A 27472-nucleotide genomic window follows, 5' to 3' on the forward strand; every position below is an offset into this window, starting at 1 on the left:
GGAACCTGGAGTCAAGTCTTCAGAACAAAATTAAATGTGAAGGGAAAAACTTAATACAGAGCGGTAATACATGGGAGTCATCTGGACAAATCAAACAACAAAAAAAGATACTCTTTTTTAAGAGGATAAAGCTTGTATTTCATGAGACGTTCACATAAATGCCACTTTAAATCATGAACATGTTCTTTCAAGTAAAAAAGAAAAAAGGCTTTCTATAGCCAGAAATGATGAAATGTGAGCGTACATCATACCATTTCACAGCTAGTCAAATAGGCTTTCCCGATTCTTCACTTCTACAGGATATGCAAGACCACTGTCAGACCAAAGAATGAAATGCCCCCCCCCCCCACACAATCTCTGCCACTGCACAACTGCTGTTGCCCAAACACACAGAGGGGGCTCCAGGCGAGGCTGCCCTTGCTGTGTTTCCCAACGCCCACTGCTGTGTTCAGCCACCCGAGATCAGAACGTTCTAAGGATGCTGTGAGCACATTTCTCACAGGTCGCACTATGCTTTGTCGGAAGAGCACCGTATGCCTTTTAGCTTAGATCCAAAGCTCAGAAACTCAGGCTCTTATCACTTCAGTCAACTTGTAGGGGAAAAAATGGAAGTCACATTTGGAGCTGAGCAAGGACTGGTTCCACATCTGTTTGCAGTCCAGCCCCTCGTACTGCAGGCAACGGCAAAGCGTTCCTGGATGCCATGGAGCCAACAGCAAGAGAAGGCCTGGTGGAGGCCTTTGCCCTCAGGCGCTTGCTTTCGCAGGCAAATGGCTTCAGAATCACACCTCTCCTGTGACAACAGTGGCAGCCTCTCCCGCAATCCCATCCCAAGGCTGGGTCCCATCCCAAGCTCCCCATTTCATCTCCCCTGCAGACATTTTCAGGGACTTCCCACCCACCCCACCCAGCTATGGATGAAGTGGGAAGGCGCAGCCAGGAGGCGGCTACTACTGGGCGGAGGAAGATTGGGTTTAAGTCGCCCAGGGTACCTCTCCAGAGGAAAGGGGGGCTATAAAAGCAACAGAACAGAACTGGAAGGCTCTTCAAGCCTGTTTCCCAGAACTGTCTCTCCCCATCCAGTCTTTCCTGCTCCAATGGAAATATCCCCTGGCAAAAGCTGGTCTAGATCTTTATGAGCTTCCCTTTCCAGGGACTGTTCTGGTTTCTGCTAGTCAGCGGATCCCAGACTTAGCAGGCAGGGCTTCAAGGAAATGCCCCAGCACTATCTGCCTAGGCATGGCAATGTTTTTATTGACTGATTTGTAGTACAATAAAAAGCTATAATGCAATAAATACTGGGGTGCTTATCCCATTTTTTCCCCTGTGGGTAGGTGACTCTTGTTTTAGGCTCTCCCTGATCCTTACCTTCCTGTGGGTCTACTCCAGTTATCGTAGGAACTTTGTTATCACCTTCCTTCCCCTCCCCCCCCCCATTCCCTTTTCTTTTTGTCCATTGTCTTTCAGATTGCAACACGGCCTGTGTTGTTATTAATCTCTGTAACCTGCTTGAGGAGCCTTTTTTGGCTGCAAAGCTGGATAAAAACTGCTTATAAAAATGGAGTGAGTGGCTGAGGGGTATTAAGGGAGAGCTCTACTATTGCTGTTCATACCAGGGAGGCGTTAAAGAGCCTTTGCCTGCGACAAAGTGGTTCGGGGGCATAGGGAATGATGATGCCCGAAGGGTGTGAGCTAGCAGCCAGACCCTCCATTAGCGAGCCTGCTTTCAGGCACAAGAACTCTAAGCCTTACCACATACTGAGGGAAGCATTGTATCATCTGCCGCTGAGCACAGACGACTTGCTATTTTCCTATTTACTGGCTTCAAGTCTACATCGCCCCCACCCTTTCTGTTCCTGCCCCCCCCCCACTTCAAAGTGCATTTACTTTTCAGGAAGAAGCTATAGAATAATGTTGGCTCATAGTCCCCTCAGCCTAGCCAAGCCAAGTTTGACTCTGCTTTCCCCGCTCAGTCCTCAAGATGTAGGGGAGATGACTCCCAGTTCCATCGCTCCTGCGAGAGGTTCAGGCAACAGTTCCTAGGGATGACAGAAGACCCTGAGGCAGAACGATGGCTTTTTCGCGAGCGAGTCTTAGAGGAACGTCCAGCAGCCTACAAGCCTCCGGGGATCTTCTGTGGGGGGAGGCCTTCCTCGATCCACAGGGAAGGGGCCAGGCTGCCGTGCAGCATGCGCCGGTGGATCCGCCGCAACCGCAGCAGGTAAAGCAGGATGGAGAAAAGCACGACGAAGAAGCAGGCAAAGAACAGGTAATGATTGTAAACAAATGAGAAGCTGCGCCAGTGGGAGTGACTGCCTCGGAAGTTCTCCTGTTGGATGTCTCTGCGAAGAGAGAAGCCAGACTCTGAGCCTCCAGCGTGGTCGCAAAGCAAGTCTACAGCCTGTTACACCCTACACAATTTCCTCCTCACTCAAGCATGGATGGCAAGTTTGCTAGAAGAACGTGGGGAAGCGGGACTGTGCCTGGGGGATTTTCAGCTTTCCCTTGGGAAAGAAATGCCTGCCCTCCCCAAAGAGCCCCTTAGAACTTTAGAGGGCCAGTCACTACAAGGCGTGCCTTTGATTCAGCGGCTGTGAACGCTCATCCTGCCAGTCCTCTTTGCTTGTGTTGCCAATGGAGTGGCAAACACTGCTGTCCTTAACCGGCTTGGAAGCAAAGGATAAATAATGAAGCTGGGCCTACAGAGGGAAGGAAGAAGCCGAGTCTGCCGACCCACTTAGCTGCAGCTTCAATTCCTATTTTGGGGAGGGCATCTCACCAGTATCATGGTTTCTGGAGAAAACTGTCCACTGAAAAGTAGATTCTGTTTAAATTTCCCAGTTAGCTTTGATATTCAGGTCACATTAATGTGGAGTGAAAAGCACTTGCCATACCTCAAAGGCAAAAACCGTGTCCGATAGAGAATGGCCCCTAGCGTCCACTGCACCTCTTTATCATAGACCTGCAGGGCAGTTTTTAAGTTGCTGTAATTCACAGGAAAAGAGAAGCCACTGTGGAACACTTCATACATCCAGGCTGACTTAAAGCACTGATACCTAGACAAAATAAACATCCACAATGAGGAAACCAATTTGCGCTGTTATTTGAAGAGCGGCAGAATTCTAAGACAGAAGGAGCACAACCCAAACGAACCTCAGAATAAATTTCACTGGCCTTATGGTGTTAATTGCATATTCAAAGCTGCATTGTTTTTACAGGAACTTACGCATGCATCCACTGGATTGAGTCCAGAAGGGTTAGTGCTTACTTGGAAGGGTTTAGTACGATCTGCCTTGACAATGGGCGTCCTGCTTCAGTGGGCCCGAATGCTAAACCGTGAAAGGTGAAAGATGTGGGGTGGAAGCACAGCTCTTTTCTACTATAATTGGTTCGCCTTGTGTTGTTACTGCTATTGTGATCTTTATTTGGTAAATGACTCTGCGCTTTGCAGGAGCGTTTCATCAGATCTAGTGCACTGGGTACCCAAGGTCAAATTCTTATCGCCGGCAATAACAAGTAAGAGCCAATCCCTTTCTTGGACACTGAGGCATAATATAAACATTAATCCTCGCAGCAACAGTGTCCACCTGCGATGGAGGAATTCACTCCCTTATTTCTCCGGCAAATGGTTAACATTTTGCACAAAAACAGTAACAACCCCAGAGACTCCGACTTTCGGCCATGCTTCCGAAAAAGTTCTGCAGTTTATGGCTGACTGTTCAGACAAGAGCAAGTGTTCCTGATCACCCCTGAGGTAGCTACTTGGGCATGGTCCTTCTCTTATACTGGCAAGGCTACCCAGGCAGTTTCAACTCGGAAGTCATGCCAACACTCACTTCAATCGATGGAGGTCTGCATGGGGTGCGTAAAGGCCTCGGTCGAAACGTTCTCGAAGGACAGACCACTTTGTTGCACAATAATCCTAAAAAAGGACAAAACACAAACAGAAAGGATGTGTAATATCTGCATCTATGTATTACTTTGGTACTAAGGAATGTGTCAACCAGAGACCCACATTCAAATTCCCTCTGAGCCTTGCAAGTCGTCATGGGCCATCCTCATCACCATCCTTCTGGCAAGGATAAAATGGCATCTCAGGGAAATATGTATAGAGGAAGAACTGAAAAGAAGCATTAACTTATGTTCATACATCAAATTTGCATGCGCATTGCTTTATAATCTGTGTGGTTCCTGCAGCTAGCCTAGAATGTTCTCTACTCCCTATGGCATTCACCTCAATGTACAGAAGCAAAATAAGGAGAGTAACTAGAATCACTTGTGTGCACAAGACTCAAGATTAGAAGATGTCAGGGAGAAGGAAGGAGTACAGATAAAAGTTTTTTAAAAATGAATTTCCCACATCACAGACAGGAAACTAAGACTGGGAAACCATATCTCACCCGAGGCCATCTAACAAAGCCAGGACAGAACAAGGATTTCAACGGAATCTATTCCCTGTCTTGGTAACAGTCATGTCTTGTCCCTCCTCCAAGGAGCTCGGGGCTATTTACAAAGATCATTCCGGTCCCCCAAGTTTTATCTGCACAACAAACCTAAGCAGAGAGAAAGTGACTGGCCAGAGGTCATTAAGTAAAAGGGGAACTGAGCCGGGATCTCCTAGTGTGCCAAAAGACTAGTACCCCATATGCAAAAGCAGAGCACACGCTTACCTTTGCAGCTTTAATAAATTTAGCAGCATTGTAGTCTCCCCCCATCCTCAATACGTCTTCGGTACAGTAGAAGAACTCAGAGAAGCCATAGAACTCGCTGTTCTCAAAGTGCACAGGAGGCTGATAAACGCCATTCAGGGACGTCTGTGTTTCATTTGTCTTATTCATAAAAGACTGAATGACTTCACGACACAGGTGGAAATCTCCCGTTCCTCGAAGGTACATCTTCTGCCCGTTCTGCAGGATTTCATCCTCAACGTCTAAAGGCAGGCAAGGGTCTAAATAGGGGGTATCAGAAGTCATGCCAATCTGTTTGCCTAGAAGCCTGCAAGCAAGATTGAGCAAAGTTATGCTAAAAAGCCCTCTGAAAAACTTGGCTAAAGGATATTGTTGGAGCTGTGGGGCAACTGGGGGAAGAAAGAGGCAGAAGCTGGGAGACCATTTTAGCCAGCCTTGCCTCTGCCTCCTTCTAGCCAGGGATGCCAGGGGACTGCTCTGCTACCAGGGGGCACTATCCTAGACAGAAGTATAATTTTGGGTATAACCCAGACATTCTAAGGTTACCCCTTAAAAAGTCACATGTAAAAAGTGCAATGAATCCAATTTTGCTTTATAGATTAATTCAGATGCGGTGCTTCCCATCATTTTGCAATGGAATTTAGTGTAGGTAGGTTCAATTATAACACCCATCATCCACTGCCAGCATGACTAATGGCCATGCTGACTGGGAGCATAAATCAATACACCAGACTGGCTTTTCTGTAAAGTCATGACCTTGACTACAAAAACGCTGTTATACCCAGTGCTCAGAAAGGTATGATTAGTACAAGTTTGCTTTTAACAAACTTCACTGCTCATACAAACACAGATGCCAGGACCATCCATGGTAATGGAAAGAAGGTCCCAAAATCTGAACCAGCTGTCCTTCTGCATATAAAGGGTCCTTCTGTATTACAAACCTCAGGAAAGCGGTCTGGATTAAATGAGTTTGTGCAAACATTTACCTCCCACCACCCCAGTTTTGAAGCCTGACAGTCGACCAGGCTGGTGAATTTGCGTATTCCCCAAGTCACCTGAAGCCAACTATATAAGAGCAGTGCCTTGCTGTTAAAATTGCATTCTGAAGATGGAAGCATAGCCCCCGGCTGTTTTGACTGCATGCCTGTTGCACAGGGCTTGATTTACCACGGGGTGTATAAGGAGAGCCACTATTTGGAGCTGGAAGGCAGGTCAATTACAGCATGTTACCTGTTTCTAAATTGTGTGTTGGCAAATATGCTGTCTGCATATCTTTGCCGGGCAGCATTCCCACCAAAGCCAAGAAAAGTTGCCACGTAGACTCGGTACACATGTTCTGTTTGGTGAGCGTCACACCCCAAATTAAACTCTGCAAGCAGGTTCTTGGCCACCTCCTCCTGCAAGCCACCAGACCAGAGGAATAAGCAGCATCAACAGCTCCACCTTATGTTTTATCTCTCAAGGTGCTTAATACAAGGAGAAATTTCACATCTGCAGCTCTCAACCTTTCTTGCACAAATTCCTTGTACTTAGTACCCAAGTACTCAAGCAGCAACACCAAACCCCAAAACAATGCCAGCAGACCAGGCCCACATAAGTTATGGCCAAACACAATTAAGCCCACCATCCTCTCTTAAGCAAGCGATAACTCATTCATATAGTATCTTCTGAGGCACAGTTTCCCTCTGAAGGTACTGTACAAAATACAACTACATTAAATGCAAGCCTGTAAAACCAGTCCGCTAAAGTACACACACCATGACATCTCTTTAAAAATTGCATAATTAAGACAGTCAAAGTAGTTAAGAGCCATTAGTAAAAAGCAAAAGTGATTAATAAAAAGCAAGCAACATTTTAAAATCCCATAAACTTCCACTTAGGTTTCTAGATGTGGGAGCACACATATTTGGGGTGGGTGGGGGAGATCCAGAATGGCAGGAAAACCACCAAAAAGTCTTGCTCCTGGCATCTGTCAATCTAATATTTCTTACGGATGGGCCACAGAGCAGAGCCTGTCATCTGAAGGCACAGATGGGCTTGTGAGGGTGCAGGCGGGCCTTCGAAGAACCCGATCCCTGTAGTTAAGGCTTTGAAGATTAAAACCAGTTCTTTAAAGTGCTTCTGTAAATAAACATGTAGCAGCCAGTGTAACCGGAGCAGAACTGGTGGTGTGGTCTGAATGACTGGTCCCCTACCAGCAGACTGGCTCTACTAATGGACCTTTCTGAATGACTGCTAAAGGAAGCCCCACTGTACAGGTTTCAAGTGCAGGCACCTGCGTGGCGAGAACATACTTCTGGCAAACTTGGGTTCTTTTTTCAAGCTGTTGAAGTGTGTCACAAGTAAGTTACGCTGCCTGTGCAGTGGCAAGTGGGCGAGTCTGCATGCTTGAATCAAGCAATGTATTGAATACTGCTCTTACCCAGAGCTTGGCAAGCTGTGCCCCACCCTCCACCCCCAGTATTTCTACAAACTCAGGCTGGCGGCAAGATTCCAGAGGGCCTTTGGCTACAGACACTGCCAGCAAACTGCACTTGGCTTGGTGGATCCCTAGTTGTGGAAACCTGGCTTGGAACACTCAAAAACAGCACTTGGGGTCTTCTAGCAATCCTGCCTGGGACGGCTTCAACTGAGATTATGGGCAGGTGACAAGAAGAGATTCACCAAGCAGTTTTAAAATAACCTCCTGCAATTGATGCACTGTCTCTCCACATTTTCACAGTCGGTGTGTGTGTTTACACAACTGGGCAGGGAAAATAAACCAGAGCGGTTATGGGACCCCTGATTAGCACAATCACCCTTGCCAGGTGTGGGTGGCTGAGGGTCAACAGCTGGGATGGTTAACCGACCAGCCTAAAACAAGCCACGGGATCATACGAAACCAGTGAATACATTTACCCCAAGGCCCCCTTTTGGCAAATGCTTGCAAGTGTTCCACAAACTGAAAACACTTGTTTGGATGAAATCGCAAAAACCTTCTAAACGGTGGTGACAGTGGTGGCGAGGAGCGCCTTCCTTCAGCTTCGGCTGATACATCAGCTGCGTCCCTTCCTAGAGCATGACTGCCTGGTGACAGTGACACATGTGCTGGTAACTTCCCGATTAGATTTCTGTAACACGCTCTACGTGGGGCTACCCTTGAAGACGTTCCGGATACTTCAGTTGGTGCAGAATAGAGCTGCCAGGTTGCTGACGGGGACTGGGTGTTGTTCTCATATAACCCCAGTTCCCCGTCAGCTCCACTGGCTCCCGATTGAAGTCTGGGCCCAATTCAAGGTGTTGGTTATGACCTATAAAGCCCTCAACGGCTTGGGACCTGGTTATCTAAAGGAACGCTTGCACCCATATATGCCCTCCCGCTCCTTGAGGTCAGCAGCAGATGCCCTCCTCCAGGAACCCTCTGTGAATGAGATTAGGAGGGTGAGCACCCGGAGGAGGGCCTTCTCTGCGGTGGCGCCCCATCTATGGAATGCGCTCCCCAGAGAGGTCCACCTGGCGCCGTCGTTATTTGTTTTTCGGCGCCAGGCTAAGACCTTTTTATTTAAAACATATTTTAACTGTTAATTATTTATTAACTAGGGTTTTTTTTTTTTAGCCGAGAATGCACTGGGGGGGTGTTATTTATTGTATAATTTTAATATTTATTTATTTTATTATTTCTGCATTTATTTGTGTGTTGTGAGCCGCCCCGAGGCTTTGTTGCGATGGGGCGGCATAAGAATGTTTTAAATAAACAAACAAACCTCGATGTTTCAGCCATGGTCAAGGACTGGCCACCAATCAGTTTGCAGTGCGTGACTGAACGCTGCCCCCAGGGGTAAGGCAGTTACCGCTTTTCTCTAGCCTGTGTGCGCGCATGCGCGTGCACCAAGTAGGGCCTCATCTATGCGCGGGTCTCAGCTCAGAAAGCGAAACCATGCCTTTGCCATACATTTGAGGTCTTGACCAGGGTTGGGGGAGCAAACCGTGCTTGAGGCTAACCATCGTCAAATGGCACTGCAGTGGGGAGGAGATGTGAACAGTAAAAAGAGAAAGCCTGGAAGGTAAGGTAATAGTCACAAGCCACCACACTGCCCTAAAAGGTCAAGTTCTTTCCGAAAAGGCTGTCCGAGGTGCACGTATTAGCCCCTTCATGCACCCACACTCATGTCAAAAGGTGAACTGAATGAACTGGTGCACACCGAGCCTTCAGCCTTCCTCTTTGAAAACAGCTTTCTATTTAATGCAGAGCTAAATATTTAAATATTAACCATTAGCTACTCTGTCATTCATGCTGGGCTAGTTTGGATGACATGACAGCTCATTATGGGTTAATAACTCCTTGCGGGGTAATGATGCAGTGGTCTGCCATTGTTGATACACAACCCACAACCAGAGGTTGCTACAGCTTCTTGTGCCTTTGATAACCAGTTGCAGAGGATTAATCAAGGGTTAAAACAAACTGCACATAACACTAGAACACTGTGGGTTGTGTAAATGTTGCTTAATCCTCTAATAATATTCCCCAGTGGGATCTGGATGACACAATGGGCCCCAGCTGGGAGCAGGCACCACACACCACGGTTCCTCAGCGGTTACTTAACAAACAACAGGCTGTTGCATTGTCCAGACTAAAGCAATGGCTTCACTTAAAATGCAAACTCAGCAGAGGAAATATAAGCATGACATATGAACATGCAGCATCTGTAAAGCTTCTCGTAAGGATACTTTTTTAAAAAGTTCTTTTCCTGTCAAAGGCTATATTGTTGTGAGTTAGGCCTGGCAAAGCTAACCTGTACCAAATAGTTCCCCACAGTGCAGGCCTTGAATATCACAGTTAAAACAGGAACGTTGCAACTGAGGGTTAACTGGTAAGAGAGCAGAAGGCATAAAACACACACAGGATGAAATGCAAAACATCGTGGCTGAGGTGGCGGCACATTCAACTTCCTCTCTTGCCTTGGGGTGAGTGTCACGCAACAAAACACAGAACTCATAACATGTAAAAGAAAAGGCATTGATGGATATGAGTTAAAACACAGGAAAAACAAAAGGAAAAGAAGGAAAAGTTGTACAGATAATAACCTGCTGTGAAGAGGCAAAGCTTACAGTTTTAGGGACTTCGTATGCTATCTGAGTTGACACACCACCCATGTCAAGAATACCCACAGTCCTCTTGCGAACAATTGATTCCTTGATTTCACTGCCAGGAACGTGAACTTCCACAACAGCATCATCCTCTGAAAGGTAAGAAACCAAGTCAGCACTGTTGAGAAGTGGGGTGCACATTCTCTGGCATCTAAACTGTGAACATGTGTGCTATCACAGAAACCTACAAGGCATCCACGGCATCCCTGCAACGCTAGCCAATCATTACGAGTTTGCCAGTTCACACAGGCTGAGCCTCTTCTGGGGTATCAAGTTTTAAGGGAAGGCCACTCTAAACAAGCTTTGCAAACAAGCTTTACACAGCTCCCAACTGGCAGCCACTGCTATCTCCAATTTCAATCTGGCTTCAGGCCTGGTTACAGGAATGACACTGCCTTGGTCCCCCTGTATGATGACCTGTGCAGGGAGAGGGACAGGGAAGTGTGCCCCTGCTTTGCAGTGGTTCCATTCCTACTTGGCAGGCCGATTCCAGAAGGTGTTACTGGAGGATTATAGCTCTGGGCCACGGCAGCTGTGCCACGGAGTTCCACAGGGCTCCATTCTATCCCCCATGATGTTCAACATGGTGGGCATGTCGTGAGCGGAGCCGGCTTGAGCTGGGGGTCAGACTAGATGGCCCGGGAGACCCCTTCTGATTCGCGCTGTTTCTATGTTTCTAACAGCTACATGAAACTGCTGAGAGAGGTCATTCAGGGGTTTGGGCTCAGGTGTCATCAGTATGCCAATGACACCCAGCTCTACCTCTCTTTTACATCTAATCCAGGTGAGGTAGCAACTGTCTTTAACCAATGACGGGGTGAATGAGGGCCAATAAGCTGAGACTTAATCCAGACAAGGCAAAGGTCGTTCAACTCTCTGGGTAAGTGATCTTTGTCCTGTTCTGGACGGGGTTGCAATCCCCCTAAGGGACAAGGTGCGCATTTTGGGAGTGCTCCTCAACCCAGAATTATCTTTGGAGTTCCAGGTGACTGCTGTGGTGAGGAGCACTTTCCTTTAGCTTCAGCTGATCCACCAACTATGCCCTTACTTGGATGAGCAGAGCCTAGTGATGGTGACCCACACCCTGGTAACCTCCTGAGTGGACTGGTGTAACACACTCTACATGGGGCTGCCCTTGAAGATAGTCCAGATACTTCAACCAGTTCAGAACAGAGCAGCCAGGATGCGAACAGGAACCAGCAGATATACACATATAATGCCAGTCCTTTACCATCTGCACTGACTTCCAGTTGAAGTCCGGGCCCAATTTAAGGTGCTGATGACGACTTATAAAGCTCTAAATGGTTTGGGATCTGGGTATCTGAAGAATCTCCTTCCATATATACCTGCCCACTCTTGAAGATCTGGGCTGGAGGTCCTTCTTCAGGAGCCCCCTTTGAAGGCGATCAGAAGGGTGGCTACCCAGAGAAGGGCCCTCTCTGCAGTGGTGCCCCAGTTATGGAACTCGCTCCCCAGAGAGGTACGCCACCACCAACACTTTTTTCGTTTTGGCACCAGGCAAACCCCTTCTTATTTTCCTGATTTTAAAAGTGTTCATGTGTTTTAAGATGAGGTTTTAGCTGATGTAATTTGTTGCCTGATGCTGGACTGTGAGGTTGGTCCTGGGACTTGGAGTGAAGGACAGTATATAAAAGCTTTAGGTGACTATATAAATAGACATAACAGTTGGGATTCTTCTCCTCAAGACCCAGCTAAGCTAAGGGCAAGGGCCTGAGCACGGGCAAGTGGAAGGAACCTAGGCGCTCTCAGGCTGGAGGTTTCGCACCCTTGTGACCCAGAAGAGGTCTGCACGAGCATCAAGCAGATGACCAGATGTGTTTCTCCTTTGTCAGCTGTCCTGGAGCTTTAACTGTGATTAAGATACTTACCATCTTCCGTATGTTCAAATCTCCCAAGGACAAAGTTGATGCCAATCCATGCATACACACCTAGAGAAAATTTAACAGAAAATTTTGTAAGTATTTTAACATTGTTGAGCTGTGTCTTCTAGAAAGCCACACCAGGACAGTATTACAGTACTGCTACACTAATATAGAAGCCCGACTTTATTTTATTTAAAAATGAAACTGGTGAAACCGCTAGTGTACTCTGTCAGGTTGCCAGAGGGGCACACCTGTGAGCCCCAATCTCAGTGTCATGAGAACGAATGAGTGCCAACCTGATATTCTCATGCACAGTATGTACATCTACAGAAACTCAGCTTTTGTATGTAAAACTGTGCACGCCAAAGCTTCCATGCAATCCAAAACTTTGTGAGGTATGGAGGCCCAATCAAGCAGAAACGTTCAAGAACAAAGGTGTACTTATGAAGGTCCCCTTCTTACAAAGGCTTATGCTGCACACACACATATCAAAGGGCGAGTTTAGATGGTGCATGCGGCCCACACATGTGGCATGGCACATTAATGTGGCTTATGTGCTGAGAGAATGTGAGTAGTTTAAGTGGTATGGGGCTTAATTGTTATTCTAATCCAGAAAAGGTGCTCCTCAAAGTATAGGGCAGAACAAGCTTCTCTTTGGCCACTAAAATGCATCAGAGATCACGCAAGAGTGGCCTAAATGTTCCTACCCCAAACTTGCAAAAGAAAAAGAAATCTAGAATAATTAAAGTGCTCTGTGCAGCAATACCAAATGCTGTCACCAGAGTGTGCTTTTGCATCTGTATAACATTTACCAGGGCCAGCCGACTGCTCTCAAAACAGAACAAGGCAAGGCTGAAAAAAAGGCAGGTGGTGCAGAGAAGAACAGTCACAGCAGCAGCAAGGGGAGGATGACAAAAAGGCACAGATGTGGGAAGCATAAAACAATTTTTTTAAAAATAAGATATAAGTAAGGGTATTCCAAGAAGTGTGTTTCATGCACTGTAATTATCTTTGAAAATAGCCTTGGGAGGCTATGAGAACGGTTACTTCAAAAATATTACAATCTGCATTATTCAGATGAACTCTTATGTGGATGGAGCACAACGGAGTTGAAGCCGAAACCCACAGCAGGCGCCCTTGAATCCCGACACTGCACTGCTGCGGCCGCTTCTCACAACTCCCTTGCAGAAGGAATGCTTCTCATCCTCAGTTCACTCCCCTTCCCAAAACAATTCTAACGAATGCCCCTGCCGTTCCCACGCATGACCAACCTAATCCTACTCACCTCCCCTCGACTTCTTTTACACAGACTGAATCTGCACGACAAACCACCAGTCACGAGGAAACAGTCATGGCTGGGGATTCTGTTTGGCAAACCCAGGTTGCTTCCTGCAGGTTGGCTTCTTCTGGCAGCAAGGCACCCTGGCAACCCATGCTGGGCTGTCCAGTCATCCAGATCAGGTAGACCAGTCCCTTCATGGGTCGAGGAAAGTGGTGAGCAAGCCACTTGGCAAAAGCAGCAAAACTTCTTGCTGGGTGTAGCAATCTTGCTTACTGGAAACAGCACAGGCAACTGCTCTTGGGTCGTTACCCTTAAAAAATCCCCATGAGACCAATTTTTCCCCTTTCTTTCATAGGTGCATACTTACTGAGGCCCAAAATGTGGAGTCCTGCCTCTCCAATGTCCTCAACAGTGTCTGGGGCTGAACATCCAGTGATGTTGACAAAGCAAAGCTGCATGCAAGGTTAATTTGTTAACACTGACAGCTGTCACTTGGAGAACTGGCAACTGAAAAGCAAAGCAGCAAAGGGGCTTTTGCTTCAAAACTGGGTAGCAGGCATGTTTCTCTTTTAGCAGGGTGATGCTCTGCTTTTTAAGTAACTACCTTGACAGTTTGCAGAGCCATCCATATTTTCCATACTTCTCTGAGCCTCAAAATACACCAGAAGGGGGAGATCTATATTCCATGCCCTTCTTATGACACTTTTTTTTTGACAGCTGCTTTTTTAAACCTACTTGGCAAATTTGAGCATTTTTCGAAGAGGAAAATATGCATGTGCATTGCCCTTTGAGGGAAAAATACCTTTTCACCAGTTTGCTTTTTAATTGTCAGCTTGTCTACTGGCAGCTGTCAAGTGTGCTCAAATGAACCTTTCTTCAGCCTTGTGTGTCAATGCCCATGGCTGGGGACGCACTGCACATTGAAAGCAGACACTCACTAGGCCACTGGTAAGGCAAATTCTACATTTCAGGCCGCTGTGCATACACACCTATTCAAGACTGGGAGACTTCAGTTTCAGATGCTGAAGCAAGCAAGAAAGCAAGATGCAAACAGGTGGGAAACAAAAAGCTTAATTAGCACGTTGGCACACAATGAAGGGACGCATCCCTCCCCCACCTGTGCTGTGGTCCATGCCATCGCCTCCAGTTCCTTTTTTTGTAGCAGCTGGTCGTCTGTCGCCCATTCAACAATCCAGTCCCGCAACAAGCTTTGCATTAATCTCACAACTCAGTTCAAATTATGTTTTTTTAACATCATTACCTTACCTTCCTGTTTTCCTGAAATAACCTCAGCATGTGAGTCCGAAAACAAAAAGTCAAAATGGACCGGGATATCGGTAAGCAGGTCTTCCAGGATGGCCTTTTGCTGGCTGCAACATTCCAAACAGTTGAAATACAGTCAAGACACTCACCGCACTTGATGCCGTATCTCAGAGATGGGCAACCTTTCTGGGGCAGAGGAGTGCACCCTCTCACGGCAAAAGGGGTTTGGGGGCACATACTGGGGGTGGCTGAGGCCAAATGCACAGGTGGGTGGGAACATGCAGAACCTCTCTAATTCATTCATCCATCATCATGTTCTGTCAGACTCACACATACCCTAGGGAGCACCAAAGCTTCAAACACCCTTTTTCATGTAGAGACAATCACACACATCTAATACCATTCCCAAACTCTGCTTCCATTCCCATCCTCTTATTCATGTCTAGCCCTGTATATAATTTCCTCCTTTCCCCTCTTCACATGAATTCTCTTATTCACACACTGACCTTGCACGCAGCTTTCCTTCCACACTGGCTCAAGCAGTAGCTTCTCTTTCTCTCCGCTGAGCAGGCCAGGAAAAGAAGGCTGCGCTTCTACCTGGACTTACACATAAGGAACGCTTTGGGGTGGGAGCATGCAGGGCATTTGGTGAGGGGGTGGCCCAGGCATGAGCCACATGTGGTCTTGATTTGCCCTCAACTGTGCTATACCGAATCTTAATGTAAATAAAGCGGCAGTCACCTCTCTGGTAGAATTCTCATCCCCGCTGTACAGAGAATATACAATGGTGTCTCTTTGTGTTTTGCACGGGGTACATGTTCTGCGGCAAACTTTAGGAGTGGGAAGATGTAGTCACTGACTTTATCAGGAGAGGTAGCAAATTCTGAAATGCCTGGAGAACAACAAAGAGAGAAATTAGAATGTGTGGCTGTTGAACGTAAAATAGTGTTTTTGAAAAGGCTCTTATTATCTTAGGGTAAGGATGGGAAACCTCTGGCCCACAGGTCAAATCTGGCTTGCCAGGAAGGCTCATCCAGCCCACAGGCCTTTTCCCCAAAGCACCTCCCTTTCAAAGGGAAGAGTGGGTGGGAGAGCAATTGAGTGCTAACTCAGCCGGTGGAGCTCCAAGGTGCCACCCAGGGAAGGGACAGCCGAGTGCACAAGACTCCTTGTCCAATTTCCAAAGGCGATGTGAGAAGTGGGTTGGGCACTGGGTCGGCACTCCTGAGCCCTTGCTAAGTCCCCATCGCAAAGCTCAGCTGTATGCTCAGCTATGCCCTGCACCTCTTGTGTCTTCCCTGTGTGCTTTGGCAAGGGACCTGCTGACATCAGGGACAGGGGCCCACCCCCGAGGCCATCTGCTCTACACGGGAGGACCCAGAGGCAACCTTCTCCCTCACAATCAACAGAAGTTTCCATCCGTATTCTGAAGACCTGAAAAATTTATAGAACATTTTCTTCTGAATTTCTAATCAAGCAACAAATGACTGCCCAAGCAAAAAATCTACCTGGCGTAATTCATGCCTGCAGCCTTAATTTTCCTACCAAAGTGAGCGTTTTTGTTTTAAAGAGAATGCTTTGTCCAAAACAAAAGTATGACTTAAATGTTAATGGCAGGCAGAACTACTTGCAAGAATGGACAGGAGTTCTTTTTAAATTAATTGTGGCAGTATAAGCTATTTTAACCATCAACACCTTTATTTAAGTAATTACACCAATATACCAAATGAAAGCATCTGTGAAAGTCAGTTTCGTTCGCCAAGCGAGATGAGATTCCGCAAGATTCTCAGCTCCTATCCTAAATATAATTAGCTCAGGCATTCATGCAACCAAGTGGGACCAATTTCCAAGTAAAAGTGGGTAGAATCAAGTTGCACCAGATCATCTATTGTATGAAGGAAGAAATAGTCAAAATGAACTTGCTGCATTTTAATCAATTACCACCTTGCATTGACCAGGATACCTGAAGGAGTGCCTCTTCCCTTACATGCCCTCACGCCCCTTAAGATCTGCGGGAGAGGCTTTGCTCCGGGAGCCCTCTTTAAAGGAAATTTAAAAAAACATCTACAGAGAAGGGCCTTCTCTGCAGCGGTGCCCAGATTATGGAATGCGCTCCCTGGAGAGGTGTGCCTGGCGCCGAGTTTATATTCTTCTCGGTGCCAGGTTAAAACCTTTATATTTAATAGCTATTTTAAAAACTAGTATTTTATCATTGAACATTCACTCTTTTTGTTTTTTGTCCTTATGTAATATTTTATTGAATTTGTTATTTATAAAGATCATTTTATTGTTTTTAATTGTATGTACTGTGAGCCATCCTGAGATGCCAAGGCATGTGGTGATGGCATACAAAAGTTTTAAATAAATAAATAATAAAACTGTGGTAGAATTTTTCAGATCAGTTGCTGACTAGATAAAATACAGTTTTACGGCTTTTTTTTTTTCGCTTAGTACCTGGTTTAATTTTCATAACCACCGGATTTCTGGTTTTGTCTCTCATTTGTTTGATGTCCAGCAAATCATGTGGATTGCCTTTGTGCCTTGGCCACCAATAAACGAAGATCCTAGATCCACTGCTGCCACAGTCCACCATGATGCCATAATTCAGGTTGGGATCATCTGTATTTGTGGCTTCTGTATCCGTTACTCGAGCAAAATGCCTGAAGAACAAGAACACTGCATGAGAACAGGTTCCACTGAATGCAGCAGGACAGACTATCAAGTAAACTAGCGAAGGATCAAATGGCAACTCCTAATCAATTCAGTGGGGTGCAGATACACATTTGAAGCTTCTGTTTGATTTTCCATTATGAATAAGTACGTTTAGAGCATATTACTTTTGTCTACCTATTCTTACCTGTGCAGCTTTTTGTCCCCGTATCTGAGAACAAAACAGTACAGCAAGAAAAGTGCAGCACCAAGAAGTCCAAGGACAACAATCTGCCGTAATGTGGTGTTCAGAATCCGAGGACAACCTACTGGGGAAACACTGAAGTGCCAAGAAGCAGGAAAGAGGCAAGAGAAGTTCATCCTGAAAGTGAAACAGAACAGCCTCATCTGAAATGCTCTCTTGAAAGGAGATACCAACATACCTCTCCTTGGATAGCAGAGAGAAGCAGGAAGACAGGAGATTGAAGAGACATAGCTAGTCTCCATGGATTACTGTGGTCACATGGAAGTGTTTCTAACGTCTTGGAAATTTGAGTGCCACCACTCAAAGCTTGGGCCTTTGAAACACTGCCCTATTCAAGAGCTGATGCTGGGCAATATTCAAGAGTCAAGTATCTCACGTTTTCAGTACCTTCTCTGCCTCAGCCTCCAGGTCTGAGACATACAGATGATTCACTGATCTACCTTAAAGGGTTGTTTAAAAATTACCTTAGGTAATTAGGGATGGAATATCTAGTTGATCAGTTTGCATAAACAAGACAATACAATTGATTTAAAAGATGTGCCCAAGTAATCAGGCAGCATTTAGAAAAAATACAAGTACCCATATGGACTGCTTGCTGAGAAGATGCATTCCCTCCATCAGAGTTTTAATCTGGTGACAAAGCTTGAGATATAGTTAACATGAAGTGATCACACAAAAGCACTTCTGCAACTATTAAGATTCTCCAACACACTTTACCTACTTTTCTGAATTCTACTCCATCCCAGTGTGAGAGCATTTAGGCCCAACACAAGAACATTTCTTCATGCCACAATCTGTTAAGTTCTGAAACCAGTGCCTACAGCATAAGCAATGACATTTTAGTGCCTTTGCTATCTATACTTTGCTACCTGTTTCCTGTACAGCTCAGCACTCAGGTATGATGGTGTACAGGTACACAGTTGTGAATAATACAGGATATTTGTCTTGTAAATTATCAGTGTAAGCATTGATAAAAGTTTCAAGGAAAGCATACAACTTCAGGATATTGAGACTCCAAGTCAGACTTTGATCTCCACTAAGTGTTCAGTTTTTATACATTTACTAGTAAATAGCCAGATACTCACCTACCCATTTTGGGACATTTTGATCCAAGACAGGAAAACTACAAGAAGAGCTAGACTTCTACGGTCAGCCAGATGTCAGAGATTCATAAGGCATACACATCTTCCCCAGAATTAACAGTACAAATTGAAACTGAAAAGGAAAGGTTTCAACGATATTAAAAAGTACATTCGTATCCAGCCTCTTCTTCCAAGGAGATTTAGATGATCCTCTTTTCTCCATTTTACTGCAACAACAACCCCATGAGATAGCTTAGGCAAGGAGCTGGTGTCTGCCCCAAGGTCATCCATGTGAGTTTCATGGCTGAGTGGAGATCTGAACCTAGGCCCCATGAGTCTAACCCCCTAACTGCTACATTGCACTGACTCTACAGGGTTTGAGGCAGTGAGGAACAAGAATAATTTCACAGCCTTGTTATAGCATCAGTACCTTACCATGATGAGATATTAACACCTGCTCCACCTTCATTGGGAAAATGGGCAATGCTTACACTGGCATGCGTGTTGCAAATTATAACATCACCAAGCAACATCACCAAGAAGGAGAGGTGGTACCTCTGTGGTAATAAGCAAGTCTAACTCCAACAGGTTTTATTGAAAACATCCCTAAATACTGTTTCTTCAGACCCTAAGTTCTTCTTCAGAACTACACTGGTCTGTTAATTAAATAATAGCCCAACTTTCACATGCACTTTCAGGCAGCTAACAAAATCAGACAAGACGACAGAAAATCAGGTAAAGCAAGAAATAAGGATGAGCCCGTGAGTGGGGAGATAAGCCTATGCCCTGTGTGTCACTTGGGGCACAGTCCAATGAGGATGCCAGTAAGCCTCCAAACTAAGAGGCCTGTGGGCATCCTATGGAGGGTGGGTTTGGCAAACCAGCAGAGCTATTTGGATCTCAGGGAATAAGGGTCCCCTAAACCCCCAACTGGAATGGATCCAGATAATAATTCTCAATCAAAAACGCTTGGAGCTGATTGGACACCAGCTAGTCAGGGATGCTGCCAGGAAAGGACACTTGCCATATGGTCCAGGATTTTTTTTTCCAAGAGTGCTCTCGACATCACCTGTAAGCATCCCCTTAGCCCAGCCAGTGGAACACTCCCTGCTTGGAGCAAGGATCCTGTGAAGAAGCAGTTGCACAACCTATTCAAGTGCCTTACCAACATCCCTGAGCTACACCAACTGAAATTCATGCAAGAAACTTGGATCAAGCTGTTTTTTGCCTATCCCACCTGATTTAACTGTTGTAACACTGGTGTCTAAGCCCTGGCAAATGCAAGCATTTTATAATGTAAGTACCTAATAAATACGTTACACCAGGCCCGACGGGTCTACAGTGAACTTAGAGCCAGCATGTCACCCTAAAAACTTCACAGGACAGCAGATAGAGGGCTGAACTGAGGCAGCAAAATGTTGTCTCTGCTGATCTCGTGGGCCCTAAGTATACCTGTCTATAGGCACACATCAGAGTTCAAATGCATCTACTAGGAGTTTTCCTTCACCCACACTCAAGCCATCTCCTATTCTGTATCACCATGCTCTCTCTCTCTCTCTCTCCCCTATCCCTTTCCTGCCCCTAGATTTCTCCTCCTAGCCTTGCTCTTTCTCTTCCACCCAGCTTCTCTCCACACCCAGTTTGTAGCTTTGCTATTTGTCTCCCCTCTTTACCTCACTGTTTCTCTGCTTTCCTAGCTTTTAGCCTCACTGTTTCCCCCTTCGTTTCTTTTGACTAGCCAGGCCTCCGCAGCAGCTATTATGGGACAAGCCGTATACTCCATGGCAGCCATTCTATGCAGATGCCCAGAGCAGGTTCTCACTTCCCCAGATGTGTCCACAGGCACCCGAAAGGTGAGAACTGCTAGCCTACTCTGACTGGTAGCACTCTGCACAAGAGTCACATAGGGGCCTTTCTCAGACTTTTTAACCGGAGATGTTATTATGCAAAACATGTTTACCTATTGATGTATAACCCCTGCCCATTGTTTTCATGTTGACAAGCATTTTGGTAATAACAGAAGCTGCTTATAAATTCACATATAACCTTTCATAAATATAGGTATTCATGCAGACTCACTTCTCTGCAGACATACTGTTTTCCTTTATTAATTAATGGACTGAAATGTACTGGAAACTTCAATTTCTTCAATAAAATACTGTGGTTTTTGGATTTTACATAACTCTACAATCTAAGGAAGTTATGATCACTTACCTTTGAAACATAATGACCTTTGGACAGAATGTGTCCACAGTTTAAAGCACATTTCACTCCTTAAAAGTTCCATGAAGAAAAGCCAGAAGAACTAAGTCACGTGGGGACTAAATGGAGAATACAAGAAATTAAGAGAAAGCACTTTAAAGAAAATTTGATTCAAAATAACATTCAGTATATATAAATGCCATAAGTATGCCTAAAACGATTAGCACTGTTGTTGTGCTAACAGTGTAATACTCTATTGTCAGACTTTAGATATAACAGGCAGGTTTCAAACTTGGGAAGGCTTATATCTATGAGAAAATTGCCTGATTAATCTGTCCTGATCCTAAGTGCAACCCTCAGGACAAGAGGATATTATGTCCTTATCTTGGTTTGCATGTTGGGAAATAAAAGTTCCTGCATGTTAAAACTATAACAATTGCCTTGCCTACAGCAAATCAAACTCTAGGTCTACTCCACTAGACTCTTTTCAAAAGCTAATCTCAGGAAGCCTATATACCAGGCTGGAGAGCTCATGCCATCAGCTTTGGCTTGATCCTTGTGTTCCATGGATCACCAACTAGCAGCCCAGCATGGCATTAAATACTTGGAAGCCTCTGAGATGGAGGGCCTCTATTTAGCAGCCTGGAATCCCATAGGATTGCACCCTAAGAGAATTAGAAGCACTTTGCAAGATCCAACCAGGATGCATCTCCTTTAGCAGTCCCTGTAAAATGCTAGAAATCACTTGAAGTGGGAACATACTGTATCAGACCAACAGGCAATCTATTATGTATTATTCAGTCCCCTAAGCATGGTCTTCACTACTGTTTCATGAATGCCACCCCCTCCCACCCATTGGTTTTCTTCCACAGTTGTCACTAAGCCAATAGACTTCATGGGAAATTAGCCATCAAGCAGTCGCCATCCTTAATTCTGCCCAAGGGGACAGGCCAGTCAAAGTCAGTTTTTACCACAAGAGTACAGATGGTGTTAGGGGGCACCCCACTAGACTCGGAGCTCCAACCCTTTCGTTTGGGGGCCTGAATCTCTGGGAGGCCACCAGCCACATAACCCTGCCATCCATCGGCACGAGCTGGAAGAACAGTTATCTCTGCTGCATCTGATACCCATGGATTAGCTGACTCTTTCCCCACATGAGTATCACCTCCTGCTGCCCCTTCCCTTTGAACGCTTCCGCCTGACTCTCTTTTCCTGTTCTGAAATACTTTCCTCTCTCTATGCAACCTTTTTTACTCAATGGGCTGCCCTTAGAAGACAAAGTCCATACAGACCTTAAAGCACGTGTAAATGAGCATGCACCCCTCTGTGGGTCTGAGCCCCAGATCTTTCAGGACCTAGCACAGGCCCTGCACGAGAGCCGTGGCCGGCATGCCCCCGCTTCACACGAGCCCTTCGAGAGCGCGCAGAGGGAGGCTGCGCTCCAGGGAGCCTTCGCGCACCGGGGGGAGGGACGCCCCTGGCTCCTCGGCCATCTCCCCCCCCCCGGTTCCCAAGGGGCCAAGGAACGCCGCCAGGCATCCAGGAGACCGAGCAGACGGATACGGCCGCGGCCCACTCGCCCTACCTTCTCTCCGGGTCCGCCGGGCCGCTTACCGGTCGCTCGGCACAGAGAAACCCCCTCAGCCATCCTTCACTTCCGGGTCCCAGCCGAGCGCACGCAGGAAATGACGTATTAGTGTTTTTTAAAATTGCCAGCACAGCGACCGGCGGGGGGGAGGGAGATTAGTCTTGAAATATAGAGCTACGAAAGTGTAGAGTCACGCATAGGTTATCAATTTTTTTAAATTATTATTTAGGAAGGTACGTAGGGTCTAAACGACATCTTAGGAATCAGTGAACTAAAATGGGCAGGAATGGGTGAATTTAATTCAGATGACCATCAGGTATACTACTGTGGAGAAGAATCCCTCAGAAGAAATGGAGTAGCCTTCATAGTCAATAAAAGAGTAGGAAAAGCAGTACTGGGATACAATCTCCAAAATGACAGAATGATCTCAGTTCGAATCCAAGGCAAACTATTCAACATCACAATAGTCCAAGTCCATGCCCCAATCACTGGCGCTGAAGAGGCTGAAGTTGACCGGTTCTATGAAGGCCTACAGCACCTTCTAGAATTAACTCCAAAAAATGATGTCCTTATCATCATGGGGGATTGGAATGCTAAAGTAGGAAGCCAAAAGATAACCGGAATAACAGGCAAGTTTGGCCTTGGAGTACAAAATGAAGCAGGGCACAGGCTGGTAGAATTTTGTCAAGAGAATACAATGGTCATAGCAAACACTCTTTTCCAACAACGCAAGAGACGGGTCAACACAGAAATCAGACTGACTATGTGCTCTGCAGCCAAAGATGGAGAAGCTCTATACAGTCAGTAAAAACTGGACCAGGAGCTGACTGTGGCTCAGATCATGAGCTTCTTGTTGCAAAAGTTAGGCTTAAATTGAAGAAAGTAGGGAAAAGTGCTAGGCCACTCAACTATGACCTAAATCATATCCCTGATGAATTTACAGTAGTGGTGACAAATAGATTTAAGGAATTAGATCTGATAGACAGAGTGCCTGAAGAACTATGGATGGAGGTTTGCAACATTGTACAAGAGGTAGCCATCCCAAAACCATCCCAAAGAAAAAGAAATGGAAGAAAGCAAAATGGCTGTCTGAGGAAGCTTTACAAATAGCTGAGGAAAGAAGGGAAGTGAAAGGCAAAGGAGAATGAGAAAGATACACCCAACTGAATGCAGAATTCCAGAGAATAGCTAGAAGAGATAAGAATGCCTTCTTAAATGAACAGTGCAAAGAAATAGAAGAAAACAATAGAATAGGGAGGACCAGAGATCTCTTCAAGAAAATTGGAGATATGAAAGGAACGTTTCATGCAAAGATGGGCATGATAGAAGACCAAAATGGCAGGGACGTAACAGAGGCAGAAGAGATTAAGAAGAGGTGGCAAGATTACACAGAAGAACTATACAAGAAAGAGCTTAACATCCCTGATAGCCATGATGGGGTGGTCACTGACCTCAAGCCAGACATCCTGGAATGTGAAGTCAAATGGACCTTAAGAAGTCTTAAGCTCTTGGAGGCGACAGTATTCCAGCTGAGCTATTCAAAATTCTAAAAGATGATGCAGTAAAGTGCTACACTCAATATGCCAGCAATTTTGGAAAACTCAGCAGTGGCCACAGGATTGGAAAAGGTCAGTTTACATTCCAATCTCAAAGAAAGGCAAGGCCAAAGAATGTTCAAACTACTGTACCATTGCACTCATTTCAGATGCTAGCAAAGTTATGCTCAAAATCCTACAAGCTAGGCTCCAGCAGTATGTGGACCGAGAACTACCAGAAGTACAGGCAGAATTTTGAAGAGGGAGAGGAACTAGAGATCAAATTGCCAACATACGCTGGATCATGGAGAAAACTAGGGAGTTCCAGAAAAACATCTACTTCTGCTTCATTGACTATGCCAAAGCCTTTGATTGTGTGGATCACAACAAACTGTGGCAAGTTCTTAAAGAGATGGGAGTACCAGACCATCTTGTCTCTTGAGAAACCTATATGCAGGTCAAGAAGCAACAGTGAGAACTGGACACGGAACCACTGATTGGTTCAAAATTGAGAAAGGAGTTCGGCAAGGCTGTATACTGTCGCCCTGCCTATTTAACTTATATGCAGAGCACATCATGAGAAAGGCGGGCCTAGATGAATCACCAGTTGGAATTAAGATTGCGGGGAGAAATATCAACAACGTCAGGTATGCAGATGATACCACTCTAATGGCAGAAAGTGAAGAGGAACTAAAGAGCCTCTTGATGTGGGTGAAGGAGGAAAGTGCAAAAGCTGGCTTGAAACTCAACATTAAGAAAACGAAGATCATGGCATCCAGTCCTCTCACTTCCTGGCAAATAGATGGGGAAGAAATGAAGGTAGTGACAGATTTTATTTTCTTGGGCTCCAAGATCACCGCAGACGGGGACTGCAGCCAAGAAATTAAAAGACACTTGCTCCTGGCGAGGAAAGCTATGGCAAATCTAGACAGCATACTAAAAAGCAGAGACATCACCCTGCCAACAAAAGTGCGTATAGTCAAGGCTATGGTTTTCCCAGTTGCAAGGTATGGCTGTGAAAGTTGGACCATAAGGAAGGCTGAGCACTGAAGAATTGAGGCCTTTGAATTGTGGTGCTGGAGACTTCTGTGAGTCCCTTGGACTGCAAGGCGATCAAACCAGTCAATCTTAGAGGAGATCAACCCTGACTGCTCTTTATTGAAGATAAAACTCAAATACTTTGGACACCTAATGAGAAGGAAGGACTCCCTGGAGAAGAGCCTAATGCTGGGAACAATTGAAGGCAAAAGAAGGGGATGACAGAGAATGAGGTGGCTAGATGGAGTCACTGAAGCAGTCGGCGTGAGATTGAGTGGACTCTGGGGGATGGTGGAGGACAGGAAGACCTGGAGGAATGTTGTCCATGGGGTTGCAATGGGTCAGACACAACTTTGCGACTAACAACTAGGGTCTAAAACGTGAATTGATTTTCCTCTGTTACTACGAGCGCACAAGAGGGAAGATTATCAAGATAAATTTCGAAGGATCTAGAGTGTCATAGGGATTTCTAGGCATTGAGCTGGTTTGCAGAAGTTAAGGGAGTGAGTGATCCGCGCCACTCTTCTCTTTTTCCTATCTCTGTGGACCGGAGTCTGAGCATTTTAGGAGCCACTGGTTTTAGGGACGGGAAAACCGGCTTAGGGTGGAGGCTGCAGTGTGGATGTAGCTATAGCCTGCCCTGCCCTGGAATCCACGAAATAGATTTGAAATACATTCTGGGGGCGTGGTTAAGCTGAGATGGGCGCCGGGTGTTGGGAAAATCCAGCCAGATGCTGACGGAAAAGGGATGCTTATATGTCTTTGTGTTATAAAATGCCTGTGCACCCCTTTTTCTCAGGAAGCAGGTTACTGTTTGGCATTTGCTGTTACTTTAAGAAGTGGGACACGATGACTTCCCCCAAGAAGCTGCCAGGGCTTTTGTTTTGCTGATCTGCAGTGCCAACTACAAGCTTTTAGAACATATAAAGAGTATTTCATCGTTTGAGTCACATGGGCCCAGCAGTTGGGCGGCTGGTGACGAAACAAGGTGAACACAGTCAGAAGAAGGTGAGAGGTCTGCCAGAGGGAGCTCAGTACAATGGCATTTGATTGCAGGATATTAACATAAGGATCGATCACAGGATTATTGTCTTGGCATGCAAATAAGGGTGATTGCACTGCTGTTAACCTGGCAGCCTGACCAGTTCTTATTGACCAGCATAATAGCCCTGGCAGCTTCTTGGGGGAAGCCATCAAATCCCACTTCTTAAAGTAACAGCAAATGCCAAACAGTAATCTAGCTTAGAATTGTTTGGGTGCTTCCTGAGAAAAAGGGGTTCATAGGCATTTTATAACACAGACACATAAGCATCCCTTTTCTGTCAGGATCCCAACACGGGCATCATGGGAGTCTGCCTTGGCATGAGCTTCTAATAGGAGGGCAGCTGGCCCACAGGATGATGGGAACTTGGCTTGACCAAATAGTCCCCAACCCCTGCAAGAGGCTCGCAGAGTGGACAGCTCAGTGCAGGGCATTATGGGCAGTCATTATGGTGAGGATAGGGAGGAGGAGGCTGGTGGGCCATGCGGAGCTGCAGGACAGGCTGAGGAAGCGTTGCTGGCTTGGCATGACCGGTCCGTGGCATGACGGTTTGGTGTGCTAGCCAGGGACGACTGCTGCTAAATTGGCCATAGCAGGAATTAAGCTGGGAACAAAGCAGAGGCCTCAAGGGGGCCAATTAACATCCTGGGCAGAGCAGGACAAACCACACAGGTCACCATCTTTCACTCTGATGGGAGATGTGTTGCCCTTCCAGTTGACATTTATCTAGGCAGAAATACACTAAATCTGCACAATAAATATAAAGTAGCACACGCAAAACAGGTGTCGCCTTTGCGGTGCACATCTGGCTTTTCCTAAATGGTTGTGAAAGAAAAATTATAAGTGTTTTATTTTTATTTTTTTTTGGCGTTTTTTTTTATCATGTCTCTTCCACTGCAGTCATATATCTGTCTGCTCAGAAGTAAGACCTGCTGATTTCTTTCATTCACAAATCTTTCAAGTTCTTGTGTGACACAGGAGGTGGCCAGAGTTGCCTCTCAGTCATCCCAGAATGCAGGACAGATAAGAACAGGTTCAAGGGAGAGGACGCCAGATTCCTGACGGTTGGACTTAGGGAGGCTGTGGGCTTTCCCACACTGGAGGCCCCTCGGAGAGGGATGGTTTAACTTGGAGTCCCGCACTTAGCAGAGGGTTGGACCTCATGCCTTCTTGTCCCCTTCCAGCTCTATGCTTCTATTCATTTAAATAATTATAAACTACCTTTCTGGATCAAATCCACCCAGATTGACAAAATACAAGTGTAAAAATAGAAATTCATTAACATGATATTACTTCAAAAAGTAAAAGAAATACAAATGACATATACTACATTAAAATATAATCCTGACATGAAAAATGCAAAACCAGTTTCAGAGTCGAAGCAATAAAGCAGTAGCGTGACAGATAAATCACATGAAAGCCATTTGAAACAGTGATGCTTTCAGCACTATTTTCAAAGGTACCAATGACTGTGGAATTCTGGAAGCTGTAGGATTTTTTCCCTATCTGGATTTGGCCCTAACTGATTTCAAAGGCTATCCACTGAATACAGCTTCCAGTGTTGGGTTTGGTGGGTGTTACTCCCAGGTAGGTGTGCAGAGGAAAACAGCCATAAGGCTCTACGTAAGGTACATCCTGTGCAGAAGGGAGTAGCTTACCTGGAGTACCTGCTGCCTCCTGTAGCTTCCTCAAACTGATCAAAGTGCTGGGCTTTCACCAAAGATGAGAAAATTCCCTGATAGGAAACAGATACTTCCTCTTAAAATAACATGCATTTGACTAGCTTGTTGCAACCTCTGTTTGCCTTACCTTTAGGGATAGGAAGGAA

General features: G+C 45.7%; 1 protein-coding gene across 5 annotated transcripts; it reads right to left on the reverse strand.

The window, feature by feature from the left end:
- Positions 1 to 347: 347 nt before the first annotated feature.
- On the reverse strand, positions 348 to 27472 carry ENTPD4 (ectonucleoside triphosphate diphosphohydrolase 4). Of its 5 annotated transcripts, none has more exons than XM_044437538.1 (14): positions 27454 to 27472; positions 20454 to 20560; positions 18247 to 18372; positions 17101 to 17274; positions 16698 to 16903; positions 14985 to 15135; positions 14247 to 14350; positions 11705 to 11764; positions 9753 to 9907; positions 5919 to 6085; positions 4671 to 4995; positions 3837 to 3922; positions 2895 to 3056; positions 348 to 2342 (listed from the first exon to the last, which is right to left on the reverse strand). In XM_044437538.1, the coding sequence occupies exons 3-14, from the start codon at positions 18258 to 18260 to the stop codon at positions 2114 to 2116; spliced, it is 1833 nt and encodes a 610-aa protein (XP_044293473.1). In that variant the 5' UTR covers positions 18261 to 18372; positions 20454 to 20560; positions 27454 to 27472; the 3' UTR covers positions 348 to 2113. The 5 variants fall into 5 exon arrangements, with proteins under 5 accessions (XP_044293473.1, XP_044293471.1, XP_044293472.1 ...); XM_044437536.1 differs by lacking the exon at positions 27454 to 27472 and adding an exon at positions 22027 to 22113; XM_044437537.1 differs by lacking the exon at positions 27454 to 27472 and adding an exon at positions 22056 to 22074.

This window comes from Varanus komodoensis, unplaced genomic scaffold (assembly GCF_004798865.1).
Source record: "Varanus komodoensis strain SLA01 unplaced genomic scaffold, ASM479886v1 scaffold30, whole genome shotgun sequence".
In the NCBI taxonomy this organism is placed as follows: Eukaryota; Metazoa; Chordata; class Lepidosauria; order Squamata; family Varanidae; genus Varanus; species Varanus komodoensis.